Source organism: Pseudoliparis swirei, chromosome 15 (genome assembly GCF_029220125.1).
Source record: "Pseudoliparis swirei isolate HS2019 ecotype Mariana Trench chromosome 15, NWPU_hadal_v1, whole genome shotgun sequence".
Classification (NCBI taxonomy): domain Eukaryota; kingdom Metazoa; phylum Chordata; class Actinopteri; order Perciformes; family Liparidae; genus Pseudoliparis; species Pseudoliparis swirei.
Window position 1 is genome coordinate 12,707,632 of NC_079402.1, and position 21,149 is coordinate 12,728,780.

At 42.5% G+C, this 21,149-nt stretch overlaps 2 protein-coding genes across 4 annotated transcripts in view; one reads left to right on the forward strand and one right to left on the reverse strand.

Annotated features, from left to right (window-relative positions):
* ggt1b (gamma-glutamyltransferase 1b) overlaps positions 1-451 on the reverse strand; it is a 19,777-nt gene extending 19,326 nt beyond the window's left edge. For all 3 annotated transcript variants that reach the window (XM_056432182.1, XM_056432181.1, XM_056432178.1), the window contains exon 1: positions 368-451. The gene's annotated coding sequence lies outside the window, so the exon portion shown is untranslated. The remainder of the gene's footprint in view (positions 1-367) is intronic.
* Positions 1-17,045, forward strand: part of lrrc75bb (leucine rich repeat containing 75Bb) — a 26,879-nt gene extending 9,834 nt beyond the window's left edge. The window contains exons 5-6 of the mRNA XM_056432188.1: positions 3,679-3,791; positions 15,165-17,045. Coding sequence (XP_056288163.1) covers positions 3,679-3,791; positions 15,165-15,732 — 681 coding nt within the window. The 3' untranslated portion in view covers positions 15,733-17,045. The remainder of the gene's footprint in view (positions 1-3,678; positions 3,792-15,164) is intronic.
* Positions 17,046-21,149: the final 4,104 nt, after the last annotated feature.

A 21,149-nucleotide genomic window follows, 5' to 3' on the forward strand; every position in this document is an offset into this window, starting at 1 on the left:
AAACGCCCTCGCCTTTCTGGTCAGATAACAAAATAAAATACACCAGTCGACCTTCTCGCAGAACTGCCCTCACCTTTCTGATCAGAAAATAAAATAAAACACCAGTAGACTCTCGCATGAAAAACGCCCTCGCCTTTCTGATCAGATAATAAAAACAGCACGTCCACTGCAGCATGTGGACGCGCTCCGGAATCACGCTTCGTGACCTCCGACCAATCTCAATGCAGATCAATACTAATTGCTAATTATTGTTATTATTTTATTTATTTTTCAACAATTATGCCACAGTCCAATCGGAATTAACGCACATTACCATTAACACTAGTGGGGTTCAATAAATGATTACTGAGAGTCATCTGTATCTTACGGTTACAGGGTGTCCTGGGAGGCACTCCGTCACAGACGTCCTTCCTCCTCACAGACTGAAGTCCCCGATGTAGAAACTTTTTAGAAAATGGCTTCCTGCTCACCTTTTTGTCTACGCGTCTCGGATCGGTCAGTCTGTGAGAGAGCAAAGGCAGCCCCGCTCCGGCCTGGCTCCCGCGGACCCCTCCTGGAGGCTCGCCAATTGTTGTGGCTGGATTTCTTCTGTCTTGGTGGATTCTGACTAATCTCTTGTCCTGACGCTTATAAACTTGTATCTCTCCTATCTGACTGCTGGTGAGACGCCACAGAATACTCACCCTCTGGACCTCAGTAATCAAACACCCACAGGACACAAAGTTAAATTCACGTAGATTTATTTGTAACCAACATTTTCACAAATAAACCTGGGCTGGGTCCGGTAGTGAAGACAACAATCTCCCTCCACATCTGTCTTTCCCAACTCCTGAACAAACACATTAACATATTATTTATACATCACACTCAATGCAGGTGCCGCCTCCGTCCACTCCCTCATTACATATTAGCACTCGTCATTCAGTGTGACCTCTGTCCCAGTCCAAGCCGGTTACTTTAAGGAATGTGAGGTTCTTGCTGACGTCTCCCCCCTCTTCTGTCTTATCGTTATTGTGTCTGAGCCTCCTGGTCCTCGCTCTGCAGCCTCCTCTCTACCGGTTAAGACTGGAGCAGCACAAGGCCGCTGGGTCTGTCTCTGTCTGGCGTTGTTGACCCTTGTCCGAGGGAGAGAGCTGGGTGTGCCCTCTCAATCATCTTTGTAGATGTAATTTAAGCCTAATATAACATAATAGAAAAGTTTAATACACCCTATGTATATATGTTGTGGAAGCACCCAATTTGAAACATTTTAACCACCACAGGGGGGTCAGGGTTTGGCTCTGCAGTGGCACCATGTGCTCTGTCTTTCCTGCTGCTCATGTGCTCTTTCGACACATTGGCAAATGGTGGCAGCTGTGCTCCAGGACCTGCAGGTGTATGAGAGTAGATCTACCTACTGGAAAGCGTGGGCAGCTGCCCGGTGGACATCATGCTGAGATCAACAGGGCTGGCAGCCACGGTCAACAGCACCGAGGCTTCTGGGTCAGCATGGCTGTGGCTCTCCTAATGGGAGCACTTTGAGGGCTCCGACAGGAGGCAGCTGGGATCCAACTGAGTCTGCTGTGAAGTCCGATGTGTCCCATAACAGACACCGCTCACTGCTTGTGAGGGAATTTACACACACTGTTAGTTGGGGAAATGGGGCCAGACAAGGTGGAGGGTTTACATTTTGATGTAGGTTTATGTTTTGTATTTGAAATGTATCTTAAAAAATATCACATTTCAAGCTTCCTTTGCACATCGGTGGTGCATATTAGATGTTTCATTAAGATGTTAGGATTTCATTTGGGGTTTTCAAACACTTGTCCTAACTTCTCTTGTTACAACTCCCTCTAATGAAATAACTTCATATCTCTGTGTGGTCAATAAAATAAATGACTGGCCCTTTCTGTAGCAGTTTGGATCTGGACCCAAATGCAAACACATGATTCCAGGGATCTTTGACCTTTTATTTAAAGCTCTGGAAACAGCAGGCAGATTAACGATCAAACACAAGGCTGGTAGGTTCCCCGGGAGTCGGGCTAGCGGGTTAAAGAGGAGATAGGTCTGTGAACACACGCTGGAGAGTCTGGCATGAAAAAAACAAAGAACAATCTGGCAAGTTGTGTCTAGAAGTCCGGAACCTCAACAGGGGCTTGATTAGTAATCAGAAGCAGGTGTGTCCACAGGTGAAAGGAGTTAGTCTGACGAGGTGGGAGTGACTGAAAAATACTGTGAGGAGGGTGTGGAGCTGCACTGTGATACTTACGGGAGTTATGCAGAATGCGAACCAGCTCGACTAGCACGGCATGCAAATCCGAGATATTAAAAATACAAATTGCATTTCAAACTCGGCATGAGGGTGAAGGCTGCACAGAAGCAGTTCAGAGTGGCTGTAAAACACAGACCCAGCAGTCATTACGGTTATCTCAGATCTGCCGTTATCTCTGTTCATAAAAGATGGGTTTGCTCAAGATGAAGTCACCCATGTCTAGTCTTTACTCACCGAGACAGATGATAATCGCCTGAGAAACTCTTATCTTATTGCTGTGTGCTTCAGCGGGGAAAGCCCTGGAGGACTGCAGCGAGAGTGAGAAGCTGGCAGCGTCCTCCTGACTGGCTGGCGACCCGTGGCAGGATACGCTGTCAGACGTGATGAGGGTGTAGAGAGGCAATGTGCCTTATTCAAGGCCCGGCAGCTGCCTCTGTGCCCAGCACTTTCCACCACATTGATATGTATTGAGACCATATGCGCAAGGACACATCGAGGACCAAAAGATGCGTCGTTTGTGAATGTCGTGAAGCTCATGGTCATCAGTTTCAGACAGCTGATTTAATCTGGATGCACTCCGCTTTACGGCCCTGTGATTAATGTCTCAGAAGGTTTACAGTGTTTAGTGACTTTGTTGATCCTTCCACGCCACACATTCACCATTTCCAAGAATAATTTCAAATTGTAAATCAGTATGCGCGGCTTCAACGTCGTGTTCAGTCATCCAACCGGCTGAAATAGCAGCAGTGGTTATTTTGAAGTATGGGGCTTTGTGTTTTTTTGACGACCAGGGAAAGCAGTGGCAGCGGGAATGGTTTCATCGCCTTGAGGTGAATTAGCCCCGTCTTTCTTCGCTCTTGCCACATTGCCTTTCTCATGTTGTTGTGTTGTACGACTAATTAGATTTACCCTGCTCAGCACCACCCATTCCATCTGAAGTCTTTGACGGAGGTGGGAGAGAGAAAGGAGAAGGCATGGAGGAGGGGGAGGAGAGACATGGAGACTGAGCGACGCAAAAAGGGAAAAGGAATTCATGTATTTGTAGTGAAGAAAATGTTTGAAGCAGCTGTAACACTGTGTGAAAGTCAGTACATCTATTGCAGGAAGACAGAAATATTTATGTTTTTATTTTTGTCCTTGTCTAATTGTTCGTATAGTTGGTTGTTATGCTGTTATGCAATTTTTATTTATTCGTTGTTGTTTTTGGTTGTCTGGTGTAACTTGTAAAAACTCCAGAATGTATAAATTACTTTAACCCTAGAAATCATTTTCTTCTTTGTAAAGCATACTTTTTTATTAGTATTGCTTTCTTTTAGTGATTCCCTTAAATATAGGATGGTTTGGTCACATTTATTTATCAACTGCCAGTTTTGATTATATGAACTAGATTAACATTTGCTTTCCATCATTGATTCTTTGTGTTGTAGGAGACCGACTCGTTCAAGTCCACTAACAAGATCTGCCGCCAGCTGATTTACCACCTGACACCTCACTCCAAGTGGACGAGACAGAGCGTGCCCAGGAGGAAGTCTCAGGCCTGGTGAGTATGTCCTCTTTGCTGCTGCCATCCATCTAAAGAAGGACAGTAAACACATCATCACCACAATCATCAGCGCAACCCATTAATCTCCACGCAGCCTCTCTGAGATACTAGTCTGACATTGAGGAAGTCCTCTTACAGTTTTGGGGAGATTTTCTTCCAGCACATTATTGATGTGCCTTAAATGTTTTGCAAATAATAGATTTATTTTTATTTGTGCAATTTATTTGACTTGAGATGTTACTTTTTCAAATCACCAACTTGTGTCACAGTGTCTCACGAGGAGGATCTCTGCATGTTCACAGTTTCCCCTCAGCAGCAAAAACTTTTTCCCGCCCGACTATTGTGAGAAAAACAGCCTCACACCATCCTAACAACAAGTGTGAGGTGTCTATACAGATTTTTATATATTTTTCCTACGTCTACAAACGATCTCCAAGAATTCTCAGAAGCAAAAGAGAAACTAAGACAGAAAGTAAGACGATGAGGTACCACACTGAGCCGGCGGGGGGCCAGGTTTCAACAAGTGGAACAACAAATAAGCAGCAGAAAGATGCAGGTGGCAGCGACTGTAGAAATACTGGGTGAGCAAATAAAGATGCTCTTCAACTCAAGTAACAGGAACATTTGTGGAGATGCTGTGAAAGAAAGAAAAATATATTTCTAATGCTGATCATGAGGTTCCTTCTCCCTGAACATTTAACCCAGATTGAAAGATTTTTTGACAGCTCGACTTAACTTCCCGCCCCAGTCTCTCGGTTGCAGTGTTTGCAAATTACACTCAACAACAAGCCGACTCTGCCGGTGTGCTCATTAGCGAGCTGTGTCTCTCTCCCAGCAGCCACTGCGAGAACTTACCGGTTCTTTTCTCAGTGAATACGGCGCCAACTAAAAGTACCAGAAATGAATATCTCAGGATCAAATGAAGCGTAAGGACACAGCTGACAATGTTTCACATGTTTCTCTGATATTGCTCTCTTCATTGAAGCTCTCTCTCTCTCTACCCATCGCCACCCCTATCTCCCCCTCACCTTTCGACTCCCTCGTCCCTCCGCTTCCCCTCCATTTCTCCTTCCTCGCCTCCTTTCCTTTGGTTTTTTACTTCCCTTCCCTCTTGCAAGCGTCCAATTTGCTCACCAGTTGCCACACAGAGCGGTTCTGCAGTTTGAGTTTGAGACCGAGAGAGAAAAGGGGAGGTGAAATCACTGCATGGTGGCCGATGAGAAGTCACACATTTCCCTCTTTCCTTCCGCCTCGCTTTGAATCGATCGCGAACTTGATCTGTTCATATTTAGGAATGCAAAAGTTTTCATATCGCCGTTATTGCATTCTTACTTTTTAATTTTCTTAAAGTGATATTGGAAATGTAGCCAGCTGCAGCCTCCTCTAATTGAATGGTTTTTATGGATGATATGCTCGGCTGCAAATCTTCATGTTTTAAGCTTTATTACTTCAGCCTGCGTTGCTTATGAAACACTGTAACTGCCAAGTTGTGTCACACGTTACATCTTAAAGCAATGTCATGTGTTCCTCTGCAGCCACGAGCCAGGTTTCTGAGAAGCAGAGTCCCCAGAGGGTTTTTTAATGTTATTCTAATTGGTATTGAATTTCAGATTCATCAAGCTCATATTCTTTCTTTTATGATGCTAAAATTGCCCCTGCCGCACATTTTGAAGGGATTGGACTCCGACTGCAGATGCTATTTCATCGCTTGTCTTTACTGCAGTGATGTGAGGCTCTTACAGGCCATTACAGACATCTTCAGTACATGTCAGGAAATGACTGTGGATTAGAAGACGACTGAACTGTTTTATTCAGTGTTCAGAGTACCAAGGGAAATATCTGAGTGCATCTGGTATTGTTAAGTTATTTGAGTCAGCGGAGTGTTAAGCAGAATAGCTGACAGAATCGAGTTCATGTCTAATACGCAGTCGTGCCGCCTGATAAGAGTGAACAAAGCAGCTGTTTGGGCAGATGTAACCAGCTGTGGGTGAGCTTCGATAGTCTGGCTGAATCTTGATATTTGACCAAGACCTAAAGGAGCTTTCCTCCGACAGCTGTCCAAAAGACTATTTATTGCTTTTATTTAATTGCATATACAGCCTAACACTTATTAAATCAGGGCTGTTGGAGTTGTATCAAACAGTACATTGCCAGCTTAATGTGAGGAGTTCAGCACAATGAAAAAACCGGGTGACATTTAATTTCACAAAATATTTGAAAACACGTAACATGTAATTATTTCAAACACGGTGAATTGCAACAGCAACATTCACCAATAAGAAGAAGCCCATGACCTCATCTGTTGAAACTCTAACATAATAATTTCATCATGTCTTGTCTTCATCATCTTCATTATGACACCAGGCCTATGAGAACTCCCGCTTGACTCCTCGTCAGACCTCGACTCAAACCCAGTCTCAATATGACAAAGAGGCTCCTGTTTCTCCTTCTCCACACCGACCCTTCCATCGACTTCTTAAGGTCTCAGCATCTCTTCCCTCCAGACTCTGCTCCTCTCATTGTTTATAGAGGAATATGAAACATCTAATTTAATCTTATTGTCGTGGCAACGAGCGCTGCCTTGTGTTTTTCCCCCGCTACATCTCTAAACACACAGTTTTACTTTTCCTCCCCTTCAACAAGATAAACCACCCTTTTCCCCATTTTTGCTCGTAGACAAAAAAATACATATTTACAATACAGCATCACACCGAGCAGCATTAGAGGGGAAAGTCCTCGAGGATTCTCGTTCTGATTCCTCAGCGGCTTTTCATCAGCTAATCAGAGAATTGCTCGCTGGGATTCTCTCTCCGGTTTCTCCCTGCTGCTGCTACTAATTTTCTCTAATCTTTGAAGAAATCCCCTCTACCTCTCCTCCTCGCTGTTATTTTGAGCCCTTCTGCGTAACATGATCCTTCCACTGCCAAACGCACTATGCCTTCCATCTTTGAATTCAAGCTTTCTCTGCTGCTCAACCCTTTAAGGACATGTACGTTGATGCACTTCAAAATCTATCTGGTTTGTATTTCGTTGGTCTTCTATTCACAACAAACTGGTATATTCAACACATAAACAATATTTTAGTTGTTATGCATGTATGTGTGTGTTACCATATCTTTGTTGCTCGTTCCATATATAATTAAATCTAAATTCATCTTAGATGGAGAAGATGAAAGTATCGCCAGTTGTTGATAAGGTATAATTTACAGTTACAAAACACACAATTAAATAAAGGTCAAACTTTCTTAAGATTCTCTACTTGTATGACAAACAAGCGACACTTTCAAGATGGCAACGCTGAAGTTGCCTAAATACTGTATGAATGAGATCATGTGGGAGAGAAGTGTAGCTCTGTGTGGCTCTGTGGATAAAAGGGTTAGGAGACTGTACATGTGGCATCCGGACACTGAGCCATACATGTGTCATATGCCTTTGACACATGTATGACCTATTTCTGGAGTCAACCCCCGAGGTGTGCACTGGAAGACGGGCTCTGACTCAGCAGGCCTGACCTCTCACTAGCCTACAAGGTGGCAAGGGCAAACATTTGACAACGCGGGGAAAGAGTATTCGGGAAAGGAGAGTTTGCATTGTTGAGTACACCATCACAAAAGTTCTCTTTTATATTAAAAAAATGTTTTAATGTTTTTTTCTTTCTCTGCTTGTATTCCACTTAACTGCCAGCTGCACTCAGTCTGCTCAATCTGCTTTCTAGCTAGTTGAATTCCACTTTAAATAGAGACTTAAAGATCCAGCCGCCATCCTCGTCTATGAATAATTGAGGGCTTCCCGCGATACAGACAGAGTTCCTGGAGGATGAGTGGGAGGAGGAAGAGCTGCTGAGTATCCATCGCTCCAATGAGGGCAGCGAGGGCACAGGGCCATAATAAAATAATGACAACGATTAGATGTGTTGATCGATAAACACAAGGTTGAAGGTTTTATTAATGTAACAGATAATTTAAAACGGCTTCAAGTAAGAACATTTCAAGACTTCCTCATCCGGGGATTGAACCTCTGTTAGCCTCTCTTTGAATGGATTTGACCTGTACATGTGAGATAAGGCGGCTGCGGCTCGAGAATAACATGACACAAGGATTTCTGTGCTTCAGAGGACCTGTAGGTTTCATTCCTTTTAGGCTGATACAGATCGGTCCCCAATCATCAAGCCCCTCGATCTGTGATTTCATCACTATGTCTTGACATACTATGGGATGGCAGACGCAGGCGTACTCCTCCACGCTGTACAGTTATGTCATGCAAACAGTTTTCTGTGTTCCGTCGCAGTATTCTTTTCTCCAAAGCATCCAGTTTGTCACATCGGATCAATCATGGGTGAATTTACAGCTCAGCCGTGGAGAACATTTTACACACTGCACCGTTGCATTATGGTACATTCTGTACCAAGAGGTTTTATAATCATTACATAAACATCAGCGCAAATATGTTTTAATGTTTGGATGGATGTCACATGTAATGAGAAGTAATTGTGTGTCATACAAAATAAATAAGGACATTTTAACTTTCTTTTCTCGATTTTTCCAGGAAACATGATATCATATGCTCCCTCTTTCTTTACCTCTCAATTATTCGGTGTGGCTCGCAAAGCAGCCAGTCTCATAGAAACTTCCAGTCCTCCCGGATACGTTCTGAAAGTGTAAAAAACCTGAACCTGAACAAATAAAATTCGAAACTGTAAAAAAAGATTGAAAGTTGAAAATATAAAATCTGTGTCGTCATTTTGGTATTTTTAGATTCTATTTATTGCAATTAATTTGGTGTCGGCCTCAGTCAAGACTGAAAAGGAAAGCAGTTGTTGATGCAGATGTGCTGCATCGAACAAGAACTCTGTCCGATCTCAGGTCAAATACAACCCTGTATCACAGAAAGTACATTCCCCCAGAACTAAAACGTATTTTGCAATTACATTTGACTGAAATGTAATTCTCCCCGGATTAAATTTGTATTTGACGTATTACCAATACGTCTCTAATCAACGTGGAGCATATGGGCCACAGATGATGCAACCAGGCCATCAAGAAAAATCCATATCACTAAAAGATGTTTACAAAATATGAAGATATTAATATTTTCTCATCCCTTACTATCGAGCTTGAGTTCATATGTAGTAAGCTCATAGAGCCTGGCTGCTTCGGGAAGGGAGGGAGGGAGGAAAGAAGGAAATGAAGGGAGGAAGGGAGGACCTCCCCCGTGCTCTCTTTATGAAGTACAGAAATAAACAGGCAGTTCTTTACTAGTTCACTTTTCCAGCACTTGTTTTTACATTAGACCCTTGCATGCTCTCCCACTGACTGCCACGTATGTCTTATACAGAAGCCTGGAGGCGAACTCGCTGAAATCGATCCAAGGAATAAACGGGTCAAGACCAAAGCATTGATGCAGCAGAACTGATCTGACCAATCCCACGAGTCCCTGGAACAGCGTCCACGTCCAATGTTTCTCAAGCGCTTTTATTCCATTCCCCTCAAGTGTTTCTCTGCATGCTCACCGGAAAGTACATTTTGAATTTGTGTTAGTTTGTCCTCCCAGTTGAGATATAATTGGATACGTCTCCGATCAGGGACCCCCTGGCTTTAGCCAGATTGCTGCCGTTTTTAGCATATGGGCCACAGATGATGCAACTAGGCCATCAAGAAAAATCCATATAACTAAAATATGTTTACAAAATATGAATATATTAATATTTTCTCATCCCTTACTATCAAGCTTGAGTTCATATGAAGTAAATTATGTATTCACTATTTGTAATAATAATAAAAGCCATTAAAATCCATGAATAGAGCATCTTTTGGGTAGCCACATTGGTGTATCCTCCATGCTAAGCAAACCGGCTGCTGCGGTGCTACCTTCATTTTTAACACATCTTTATGATACAGCTTTGTGAGCCACTTGCTGGAACAAGCTTAATATTCAACATAAATATTCATGCTAACCTAACCACCTGCTGGAACTAGCTTCATATTTGTTTCACATGAGTGGTCATGTTTTTTCTCATTAAACTCATAAATATGCAATTTATCATTGTTAATAATGCTGTTATAAACACTTTTTAAAGTGTGTCTTATTCAACGGGTACCAAATCATCTAATTATCCCAGAACATTTATTTATTTTAGCAAACCAGACTCTCTTATAACAGACACCAACTTTGTTATATTAAATCCTTCAGTAAATGAACACGAGGAAGAAATCTTCCCCCGTAACACTCCCCGTGTCTCTTGATATATTACTGATTCATGAGCGTAAATGAAGGGGAACATGTATTCAATGTGGGCGTCGGACAGATTACAAGTTTCTTCTGCCATTTCCTTTTAGCTCTCATCCTGGTGGCAGAATATTGAGTGGTTGTACAATTGTGCTCGCACAAATGTCAATGTTACCCGAGAAGAATATACAGTATATGTTGGTTCTAGCCTTTTTTAAATGTTCACCTCTCCAACCCCTCTGTCTTTTTAAGGATAGAGGAAGTGTTTGGATGCATTCGAGTGGAAATCGCTTTGCAGAAAGGTGAAGTAAGAACGCTTCGGTCTCACACTGATGATGAGCACTTTACTTTTGTAACATCCGGAGAGACAACTAGACAGAGTGGAGACTAACCTGACATTGAGTAACACCAGAATACAGGAATCAATGGATCTGCCTTGACGTTGAATGGAGCTTTCATCTCATCAGGGGATGTATAGCTCAAATGAAACATTATTATCATTATCGTCACTTTTATTCATGGAGAACATTTCAATGCAGAAACGTTTATAATAGGTTTTAGTAGAGATTTTGAGGAAATCACTTCAGGGCCCTGACAGAAGATACATAGCTTCCTTCGGTGTTACATCGGGGTGGTACTTTGGGACCAGTTCTGAGGTTGAATGCTGCTAGTTATGGGCACAAAAGCTCACAGATATTTATTGGAGCCAGACCATGAACTGCTTGGACTAAAGCAGGCTGTGAGCTTTTCAAATTTATCATTCATTTGCAATGAGTGAAATTACCCAAATGAAATGAAGTTGACGGATGATAGTCTGACGGTTATTTAGAACATCAGACTGCTGGTAGTTTCTGATTTTACATGAGCATAGCAATGAAATGAAACATTATGGTTCTGTATTATTTAAGTGGAAGCACTTAATAAGAAATAGAAGTGGATCCAGGAGATTGAGCATCAGCAATAATGAATGTTGGTCAAACTAATCTAGTCTCAGATAAACCTTTCTAAAGATCTTTAACAAGTGGAGGCTTTAAAATTCATCTTAAAACACTTTCATTAGAACGATTAATTAAAAGACACATTCTCAGATGTTCTTCTGACCTTCTCTATGAGCTTGTTCTCTTTGCCTGCACTCCATTTCACCCTCCTGTCGCCTTCGGGTCAATATGACCCGATTCAATGTTTAACCCTCCTGTTACCTTTATATTTACTAACATAGTTTACCCTTGAGGTCAATATGACCCCAGCTATTAAAATCTCCAAAAAATTATTAGAATTAATATTGTTTTCCAAGTTTAAGTGTGAGGTACTTTATGTTTGTTTGTTGACTCCCGAAAGAACACCGACATTAAACATTGAATCGGGTCAAATTGACCCGAAGGCGACAGGAGGGTTAAATATTGAATCGGGTCAAAATGACCCGAAGGCAACACAAGGGTTAAACATCACAAAGATGTTTTATTTCCGACCTCTGGGGTTTACATAACTAAAGAACAGGAAGGACCATTGCTCGGTGTGTAAAAGTTAACAACATCCCTGAGGAAATACAATCTATGAAAAACAATTAGATAGTCTGCCTGAACCCACATTTAGGCAGCCAGTAGTTTGACACATGAGAGTCTGCTTCTATTAGACTGTATCGGTTGCTCCAGAGACATCAATAAATAGATTTCCCTCAGTTGTTTGTTTCTAAATGAGTCCCGATGCAGAGGACGCGCTTGTTTCCAATCACGTTTAAGGGAGTGCGCTATCCTTTGAAGTTGTTTGTGTACGAGCTGGTCCGAGAGGCTGTGCACCTCTGCCTCTGAGCATGGCAGCCACATCAGAGGGAGATGAGACATTGTGTTGTTTATGTTGTTATTGTTTCACGCTAATTGACTCCAGTGTACACTGTGGCTTTAGGAGGCTCGCTGTGCTCCCGGGCAGCCTGTGGGCGGAACTGTGCCCACGGAGGCAGAAGTCTGAAGTCGCCTTTACTCCGTCTCATTAAAATCACATCAGAGCCCTCCTCCTCCTCCTCCTCCTCCCTGCATCACCCACTCAGCTACAGTGCCACTGCCTATACCCTGCCTGACTGTGTCTCATGAAACAGCTCCTCCTACACAAACATATAGGCACACAGGTGAGAGAGAAGGGCACCTTTAGGAAAACCGGACTATAAATAAAATTCCAAGAGAACGATTGTCGATACCCATAATGTGGTTCATTAAGGTAAAGTGCAGCAGCTGCACAGGGGTACAGTAAAGCCTCTGAACTCACAGGGGTGGGCGAGTGGGCCCAGAAGATGCAGATGCAGTCACTTTCCTGGCATGTTTAGATGCTACAGTCAAAGTCAATAATGACTGAGAATGGCTGAAATGGGGAGTCAATTAATTTATTAGTTGAACTTAATATGGCAGAAGAATCAAGGAAGTAACATCAATTCACAAATTCATTATTTAGGGACTTTGTCAAGCAATATATATTGTAACTAGAACGGGCACTCGGTAGAGCGCATACCTTCGCATATCACAAGATTGGGCATTGAATTATGAACATGTTGGCATTAGTTGCATGCCAATTGGACAAAAATGTATCGTGCTATGGTAAAAAAAAAATGTTGACCTTTCCATGACCTTGACCTTTGACCCGATTGATCCCAAAATCTAATCAAATGGTCCCCGGATAATAACCAATCATCCCACCAAATTCCATGTGATTCAAGAAGATTTGACCTGTTCATGACCTTTGACCTTGACCTTTGACCCAATCGATCCCAAAATCTAATCAACTGGTCCCCGGATAATAAACAATCATCCCACCAAATTTCATGTGATTCGGTTCAATACTTTTTGAGTTCTGCGAAAGATTTTGACCTGTTCATGACCTTTGACCTTGACCTTTGACCCGATCGATCCCAAAATCTCATCAACTGGTCCCCGGATAATAAAAAATCATCCCACCAAATTTCATGCGATTCGGTTCAATACTTTTTGAGTTTTGCGAATAACACGCATACAAATAAATAAATAAATACACGGCGATCAAAACATAATCTTCCGGCATTTTCAATGCAAAGGTAATTAGTTTGGGGATTCCTTAACTATGTTAGCTTTTGTTTACATCTTCTCACTTTTTCATGTATAAGCAGAGTTTTCACAAAATGTTTAATCATGGAAATTTGGTTTAAAATCCTGGAAAGGTCCTGGAAGGGGGGAGGGTTCTCTGATATATACACATGTACATACATAAATACATGGTGAACTAATCTAACATTAGGTTGTTCAGCTGTAGTAAGACGGCATTGAAGCCTAGGTAGAAAATGCACGGCCCGCCACTGGTTCAACTAAAGAGTATTTATTTGTTTGTCTTAGACTGGCCTGAATATCTAAAATGATCCAGCAATTCACAGATAAAAAGCAAAGACCTAGACAGGGGCTCAGGTAGCCATTTGAAAGAGAAAAGTAGGAGGGCACAGGCTCTTCAGAAGATCACATTTAGAGCAAGACAGACACTGAAATTATAAAAAGGAGGAAATAGGCCAAGAAAAAAAAAGAGAAAGAAAGTGAGAGGCAGTGAACAATACTGAAGATAAGAAGGCGGGAGAGAAGAATTATAGCCTGCTCCGGGAATCAATAATCTTGTGAATCACCACCCCGGTGTGCTACGGATCTTTTTCTTTCCCTTAACCGAACAGGAAGGGTAATAGATGTAAAGAGCACCGCCGGATGATTTCTACGGCTCCTAGACAAACCTGAGAGAGAGAGAGGAGGATAATCCTCACTGTGCCTGAGGATGCAGAGGGACACCCGAAGGCCAACAGGGCCAAGACAAAGAGAAGATAAACCTTTCAGCAGAACATTTTCCTCCTGTTTGACTCATTCCTTCGCTCTCCCAAGCTTCTACTCCGTTGTTATGAGTTTGGCAGAAGTCTCCTCTCTGAGATGAGAGTGAAGACAAAAGCAGTCTCATGCACTGCAGCTCTTACTCCCAGTGCGATGTGGTGACACGCATGCAGCTCGCTTAGAGCTCTCCTTTGCATATTTAACCACTCTGGCGGGACGAGAACATTTTGTTTCAGATTGCAGTATGCTATCAGAGGCAGTGAGGAATGCAATGTTCCAACCCGACAAGTGAGGATCAAAGTATTTTTTCCAGCGGATGGATTCCCCTCACACCCCCTGCCTGAAGTCCTCAGGTCTGAATTAGAAGATAACTTGCCTTTAGCGCTCGTTTCTCGCCCAATGTTGTCCCTATAGTGTGTTTTTCCGTCCATCCTCTACCATGTCGTCCAAACACGGGAACTGATACCAGTGAGTTCCCGTGTTTGTTCATCAGCTTCAGAGAAACATTTTCTTTTTTTGCCTTGTTCAGTTTTCTAATCTTTTATTTATATATTTACGTTCTTTGATGGTTGTTTTGTACTCAAAAACTTAGAGATGACTTTAAAGGAGAGGAGCGACACCCAAAACCTAAAACACAGCCGATACTTTTCAGTAAAGGACATTTAGCCCAGGAGACAGAATCTGTTGCTTGAGCGACTCGGACCGAAACACGTTTAAATCCTCTACATCAGCGATTCCCAAAGTGTGGGCCGTGAAGGTACTGCAGGTGGGCCGCGAGAGGTCATTTACAATAAATAAATAAAATGTTTTTAATTTTCAATTTTGAAAAGTTTGAAATTAATATAAAAATATTTATGATGTAAATTACGTGTTATTCTTTTATCTGACCTATTTTTCTGACCGCCAAACAAAACAACGTCAAATGGGGCGCCCTCTTGTAGTATTAAAGTAAATATATATGAGCTCCGGAGAAAATGGTATACAAAACATACATTGTCGGTTAATACATTTTTAATCGGTTAAATTCTGAAGGTCATTTAATCATCCCTAGTTTATGTTTTGATCAGAGTTGTGATCAGCGCCGCCGCTCCCATAACGCGCACGACGCGCTGCGCGTAGGGCACCAAGTCCTGAGGGGGCACCATAAAAGAGGCAACTAAAAAAATCCTCATAGTTATAATAATTATAATGCCGATATTATTTCAGTCTAGAAATATTAGGCGCCTTTTAGGCATGTATATCACAAAACAGGCAGAACAAGAGATATATTTAATCCCCAGAGATTCAACAAAGTGTGTTTTCATCTCCCTCTTTGAAACAGCCTGAAGACCACGCTGAAGAAGAAGCTGTCCGGTGATGTGGTCAACCTGTCGGGCATCCCGCTGTCTGGCCGAGACGTCCACCGCGTGGCCTTCTACCTGCAGAGATGCAGCGACGCCGTGTCGGCCGTGGACCTGAGCTTCACCGAGCTCGAGGACGAGAGCTTGCGCCTGCTGCTGCCTTTCCTCGGCCGCCTGCCCAAACTGAACATACTCGCCGTCAACGGCAACCGTCTGACGATGGCCGTCCTGAAAGACCTGACGGACGCAGTGAAGGATGCGAAGAAGTTCCCCAGCATGGCCTGGGTCGACCTGGGCAACAATGTGGATATCTTCACCGTGCCGCAGCCGCTGCTCGTGGCCCTGCGGCGGCGCTTCGGTTTACGCAGTAGCCTCCCCACCATTTATGAGTGCGGGGAGGCGCCGGCGTTCAGTGGCTACCGCCCAAACACGGAGACGTCTGTGGAGGAGCCCAGTCTGTGTGACGAGGGAGACGGAGAGGAAGATAATAAAGAGGAGGAGGACAGACTGGAGATTCGGGCCTGGGGCTTTGGAGAAGAAAACACGTAAAAATAATGTGCCGCTGTACTTCTGTGGCAGGTGATCGCCCAGAGCTGCTGCCCCTTCTATCCCTCAGTATCACCTTCAAATAACTCTCAAATAAGTAACTGTTGTAATTCCCTATGGATACTCCGCCTACTGTGGAGTCTGTGGTTGGACAGACTGTAAGAATTGATCTCGGGATGAGATGACCTTCACTTCTCCAGGAGAAGTTGACCCCAACGTGTTTGCCGGTTCCCAGTGCGATGTGTTCCTAACGTGTTGTGCTCTCACAACTCCATGCTTCCCATTACTTGCTATTGTCCACTGGGGGTTCAGTGCCTTGCACAAAGGAATCCACTATAATTTAAACTTCCAGCGCTGATGCTCGGGTAAGTGTTGATATCCTGTTGCTGCAGCGGTGTAGAGAAAAAACTTAGGCAGACACACACATGCAGACAACACACACAGTGTTCTGGCAGGAGCGGCCGATGGACTGATTGCTGCCTCTATCGGGTCTTGTCAGGCCCCTTTAGTCTCAGATGGGGAGCTCCGCATCTATTTGTCGCTCAGCAAATAGAACTAGCCCCAGATTATTTCGTCCTCCACTGGTTTGTGACTGATTCTATTCATGAATCAGACCACGAGTCAAGAGAAAGGTGCCCACTCTGTTTTTTTAAAGGTGCACACAGACAATGAAACGATGACCAACAGCTCGGCTCTCATCTTCTCTTCTGTGGAGCGACAGCGAGCACATCCATCTTTGATGTGGCATGAGTTTCTTTTCTCTGGTAGACGTATAGAGCCCATCCTGTTGTGTTTTAGAGCCATGGGCATGACTGTTTACTGGAGCGCAACGTAACGCAGACGGGGAGCATGTTTACATGTACGTTAATGTTTCATTACATTTGCGATTATATTTGGGGGGGATTCGATAAACAGTTGCTGCATGTGAACATCTGCCTCCAGATGTTAATGTGGTCTGTTCTCTTTCCATGCTATTATTCAGGAAATTATGTTTGTTTACAGGGATAATAATGAGTGTGTGTGTGTGTGTAGGACATGCACAGTAAATGACTACCTTTTTAATTTACTCATTTGCATTTAAAAGGAAAACGTCCTTGAATACATAAGCTTTGTTTTCATGGTGTGTTGAAATAAGAATAGTTCACCCACATCCTAAAATAAATGTTTTATCTAATGTTTCAAACCATCGAGCTTCATTCACTGTCAGGATAAAATCAGCTGTACATTTACGACATTCTGATTTGGGCTCATTAAGTCATGGTTCGCTTTTGAAGTAAAAGTTGTGTTTTCTGCTGTTGCTTGAAAAATAAACACGGTTTGAGTAACATTTGCCTTTTGTGGAGTTTTTGTAAATGACAAGTAGAAAGCAAAAAATATGTTGCTCTCATTTGAAGAATAATACTTCATATTGAGTTAAGCTTGATAAACGGTGACAGGGGTAGTAGGCTTCAATAATATCCACAATATGTAGAACATGCATCACTAACTCGGGGAGTTGGGTTCATTGAAGGTCTTTGGTCTGGGATGCAACAGGCGAGTGAGTGATGTGCTCGTAACTAAATAAAGAAACTATAGTCCGTCTTCCTTGTTTCGGTAACAACATAAACACTAGAACGGGCACTCGGTAGAGCGCATACCTTCGCATATCACAAGATTGGGCATTGAATTATGAACATTTTGGCATTAGTTGCATGCCAATTGGACAAAAATGTATCGTGCTATGGTAAAAAAAAGATTTTGACCTTTCCATGACCTTGACCTTGACCTTTGACCCGATTGATCCCAAAGTCTAATCAAATGGTCCCTGGATAATAACCAATCATCCCACCAAATTCCATGTGATTCAAGAAGATTTGACCTGTTCATGACCTTTGACCTTGACCTTTGACCCGATCGATCCCAAAATCTAATCAACTGGTCCCCGGATAATAAACAATCATCCCACCAAATTTCATGCGATTCGGTTCAATACTTTTTGAGTTTTGCGAATAACACGCATACAAATAAATAAATAAATAAATAAATACACGGCGATCAAAACATAACCTTCCGGCATTTTCAATGCGAAGGTAAAAATGGCTCCCACAGACGTTGATGTAAAATAGTTGCAAACAGCCATTTGTAATACGCTTTGTGTATTTTACTGCAGACAACTAGATAACTATGATTATGAGCAGATAGAAGGCCAAATATGAAGAAAAACTGTTTGGATTGTTTTCTTAATTCAAAGATTTGGTCCTGAAACGTGCTCATGTAGCCTACACCGAAAATGTAATTCTATGTTTTGTGGCCACCCCAGAGCAGCAATAAGCAGATAACGCAGCGTATTCATAACACATCCATCAGATAATGGGAAACATTAGCCTAGCAGCATTCAGAGCAAAGCAATAGATAACGCAGCGTATTCATAACACATCCATCAGATAATGGGAAACATTAGCCTATAGCATCAGGTCTCTGGCTCCCTGATGGATGTAAGTCAAATATTCACCCTTTCTCTCCCCGCTGTTTTCAGTCCTTTCTAACTCCTGAGGGAAATATCTGTCTCCGTAGCTGCTAAATGCTCCATGTGTCACCAGCTACAGTTGTTAACGTCTGTCTGCTGTTTGGTGGCTGCACAGGAAACCATCAGCGGGTTTTTGGAAATGTTTTTGCAACCCACAACAATGACCTGAAAGACGGAGAGCCGAGAAGTGTACACTAGAGACAGAGTGACATGCTACTGGTTAGATCATACGATCAATAACAGATGGCTGTTTAGTTTAATAAAGAACAAAGACGTCTTTAAGAAACGGGACCTTAAATTACTTCTGCTGTAATCTAGCGCGATAGAGAAAATTACAGGGGGGCGGGCGGAGATTTCTTTTTTCTCAACTCAAAATTGTCTGGGAGCCATATGCCGTCACCGGAAGAGCCATATATGGCTCGCGAGCCATAGGTTCCCGACCCCTGGTCTAATCTATACATATTTTGCATGTTCATATTCCATTGCATTGTTTATGATTTAGATAAACAAAGAACGTTATGACTTCATGTTACATTTTACACAGATTAATAGGCCTCTGTACGCCTCCATCACACATAGATTGAACAATAAAGGCCTGAAAGTTAGTAATTGTTCTCATGTACCCCAGGGACACATTATCCGGGGCAGCTGGTATCCATGTCAGCATTTTAATACAGTGTGTGTATGAGAGCGGTGCCCTGTACGAACCTGTCGGGGGCAGAATGATATAAACATCCTGCTGACTTGTAGCTGCTCTGCTTGCGAGGCATTTTCGTGGTCACGGGGGGGAGAGCCCGAGCCCATCCATCTCCGATCCCCGCTTGTCCCTCAGAGGAGTGTCGGATAACGGAGCGTCCTCTTCTGGTTTGTCGCCAACACTAAAACACCCTGCTGACATTTAGCAGCTTAAGTACCAGGAGTCTGCTGTTCCTCAGACATAAACAGTCTGTCATGTGCAGCAGTGGGGAGTCACAAAGCACCTCCTCCTGTAAAATAATAACAGTAAGTTTGGTTTCGAGGTAACACAAACTACAGCCGACAAAATGATCATAAAGGGGATTCAACACCCCATTAAAACACACCTTCTTGACCTTGACATCAGCAGAGGAGAAATCCGTCTCAATATAAGGTCCATTTAGTATCTGCCCCAGAGCTGTCCGTCATACTTCTGTCATATAATCTGTAAAGTGATGTTTCACGAACAACAACGTCACAATCTTGCTTACATGTTCATCATATCAGCAACATTATGTAACACCACGTTTTGCACAACACTTACTGGAGTAGTTGTGATTGTGACATGGATCATAGAGCTTCTTTGTACTCTTCTCGTGTAGTTACAACACTACGTGAAAGAAGGCCGGGAGAATATGTGATTAATCATCATGGATCATCTCGGACAAGTCGTTCAAGACGATTTGACTCCTACTAAACCAAACAGTTCAGCTCGGTCATTATTCGCTGACACGGGACGTGTGCAGTAACAGCTAGGCCACAGGTTAGGACACTCAGTGATGGAGGAGGCAGGAGGAATGTTTTCATTCACTTGCCCTTGTGTTTCTTCCTTCCTGTGGTCTGACCCTGACACAAACGCTCTCACGGGATCTTCCTTTATGACAGAAGCTCCAGGTCGAAAGGTCAGATCTCAGACCCACATTGACCACTTGAGTAAATGTACCACAATTACAAAAATACATTGAAGCTAGTTGTATTAAATTTATATAATTTATACAGTTAAGTAGTTTAGAGTAGAGTAGAGAATTTCAACATGGGGGTCAGGCCCCAGTAAAGGGTCACAAGATAAATCTGAAGGGTCATGAGATGACACATTTAAGAGGGAGAAAAAACAAGAAAGAAAAAACAAGGTGTTCCAACACAAATGTGTTTCTACTTTTCTCTAATCTGTGCTTGTTCTTTTCCTTTCTTTTTGTAAATAGCCACAAGCCAAAAAGGCTGTTGACCTTAGGTTTCTTCTCTAACAATGTATTTTATAGGTTTGTCATAGCTTATTCAGTAAGTTATAGTTACAATACGTATTCAGATCAAACAAATACATTATGTATTATTGTAGATTAAGATCAAATTAGACTTCATTGATGCCCTGTATGATATAAAGTACTTAAAATAAATCCACTTTTACATCTGGAATATCAAAGTAATTTACACATTAATGCACATATATAAATATAATCCAATAAAATAATAAACAATGATGTACCTTTATTCTTAAAAATACGTGACTTATACTTTAAAGTATTTCTACATTGCTTACGTACTACTTTTACTTAAATAGCATATTATAATATTCTCACTAGTTTGCAGTTGTGCCAGTCTGACAACGTGTTGAACTCCTTCTGCAAACACACACAAACACACACCGAGCCGCGGGTCGCTCCCCTTAGAAAGCATCCACGCGCCACCTAGTGGCGGATGTTGGCAGCACAGGGCAGCTGTGAGACGTCGCTTCTAAAGTGGGACTCGTCGGCCTGAGATCAGCTGAATGTTTGTATTAAATCATGCATTTTGATTTCATCTACAATGCCCGGATGTATCTGGTCTCGGTAGGAGCACAAAAGAATAGCTATGCAATAGTTTAGAAGCAATTATATGACTGTGTATGCTAGAAATCATGAGAAACATGATCTGCAGGTTTACCTTGCATAACACAAAGCTGAGGGGGCCCGGTGGGGTTCGGGGGGGTTGTATTGCTCACGTTACGCAATCGCGGAGCTAGATGTTTGTTGGCCAATAATCCTCACAATGCTTAAACTTGTCATCTTTTTCTAATCTTAAATTAAAGTGTATCAACTAATCGTAAATCACCGCAAGACGTAATCATTCCCATAACAAGTGGGTAGTTAGGTCTTTGTTTCGCTTTAACATTTGTTTCCCCCCAGGAGAAAACATGTTCCAG